Source organism: Lissotriton vulgaris, chromosome 8 (genome assembly GCF_964263255.1).
Source record: "Lissotriton vulgaris chromosome 8, aLisVul1.2, whole genome shotgun sequence".
Taxonomy (NCBI): domain Eukaryota; kingdom Metazoa; phylum Chordata; class Amphibia; order Caudata; family Salamandridae; genus Lissotriton; species Lissotriton vulgaris.
Genome location: NC_141696.1, coordinates 64,524,177 through 64,525,854, shown reverse-complemented (window position 1 = coordinate 64,525,854; position 1,678 = coordinate 64,524,177). Strand labels below are relative to the sequence as shown.

At 39.1% G+C, this 1,678-nt stretch overlaps 1 protein-coding gene across 1 annotated transcript; it reads left to right on the top strand.

Moving 5' to 3' along the window:
* The first annotated feature begins 360 nt into the window (after positions 1–360).
* Positions 361–1,317, top strand: LOC147693401 (olfactory receptor 56A4-like). The gene has a single exon (XM_086935963.1). The coding sequence runs from the start codon at positions 361–363 to the stop codon at positions 1,315–1,317; it is 957 nt and encodes a 318-aa protein (XP_086792089.1).
* Positions 1,318–1,678: the final 361 nt, after the last annotated feature.

The window sequence follows — 1,678 nt, the reverse complement described above, 5'->3', positions numbered from 1 at the left end:
TAAAATTAGCAAAACTGTGATCCTGAGGGATAATCTTTGGAAACGTTTGCTGTTATCATTTATGGTATAAATTTCTTTGAGTAACCTTGCTGCTTCATGGTTTATACATGTAAATTACAATTATGTTGCACAAATGCAGATGTGTTCTTTTTTATCGCTTGATGTTAATTATTCAATTTCCTGTCACTAAAAAAAGCAAAGAAGGAATATTAAGATTATATTAATGTGCATGATTTTTCTATTTTTTTAACGTATTTATATGGTTTATTTTTAATCAATATTAGACTGATAATACTTTGCTGACCTGCTTCTATTTTCTCTTTACTTTCAGAGCTGTAAGATCCACAATTCTGAACAACAATGCTTTCAGATATCAACCAAAGTTATAACCCAGAATCAGAATTTATTCTATTAGGTTTTCCAGGATTTCAACAATGGCAGCACTGGCTCTCCATCCCATTGGCTATCCTCTTTGTTTTAGCCACAGCAGCAAATCCCACACTCCTAGCCACAATATACAGAGAGCAGTGCCTCCATGAGCCTATGTACTACCTTCTCAGCATGCTCGCTTCGGTGGACCTTGTTCTGAGTTTGCTGACCACTCCAAAGCTCCTGGCTCTACTTTGGTTTAATGATCGGGCAATCAGCCATGCAGCATGCTTCACTCAGATGTTTTTTGTTCATTGTTTTCTTGGATTGGAATCTGGTACCTTCCTGGTGATGGCGTTTGACCGCTACTATGCAATCTGCCACCCACTGAGCTACTCTTCAGTCATCACTGAGAGATTTGTGGTCAAAGCTGTTGTGTTGGTCTTCATAAGGCCTGTGAGCTTGTTTGTCCCCATGCCCTTCTTTTTTGCACGCTCACACTTCTGTTCCAACAATGTTATTGCACACAGCTTCTGCGCGAATTTAGCCGTCTCTTCGCTAGCGTGCGATAACACAAGACTGCATAACATTCATCAACTGGTCACAGTTGGGTTTATTCTTGTTCTAGACTTGATGTTGATCGCACTGTCCTACTACCTAATCCTTCGCGCAGTGATGAAGATGAGCTCAAAAGGGACCTCACTGAAGGCATTCAGCACCTGCACCTCCCACTTGATTTTAATTCTTTTTTTTTACTCCATTCTCCTAGTTCTTGCCATAACATATAGACCAGGTAACAATGTTCCTCCAGATGTCACTATTTTGCTCAACGTCCTACACCTGATTGTGCCACCAGCCTTGAACCCTATGGTTTATGGAGTCAGAACAAAGGAAATTAACAGTGGTATAAAAAGGCTTTTTAATACATGTTTACAAACCCAACGTTAGCAAGGGGCTTTCAGGTTTCCTCGACCTTCAGCTTCGAATTACAATAAATGCAGCTTTGAAGTCAGGCATCCGGGGAGCCTCCCAGTACCAGTTGATATTTCTTCCACTGATCTACTAACAATTTTATTTTCGGCAATTCCGGAATTGAAAGAATAGATACAGATCTATTTAGACTGATTGAATCTTGCTAGCAAACTGTGGTAACCTTCTTTTATTCTGTGTCGGAAATCCCACATTTGATGTGTGTAGCATTTAGCTATCTGTCTATTTTTGTTTCTTTTGTTCAAATTTACACTTATCAATTGTTCTCACTCAAATGACAATTATATTGCACTCACTGACTTTTCCCATTTGTATTTGT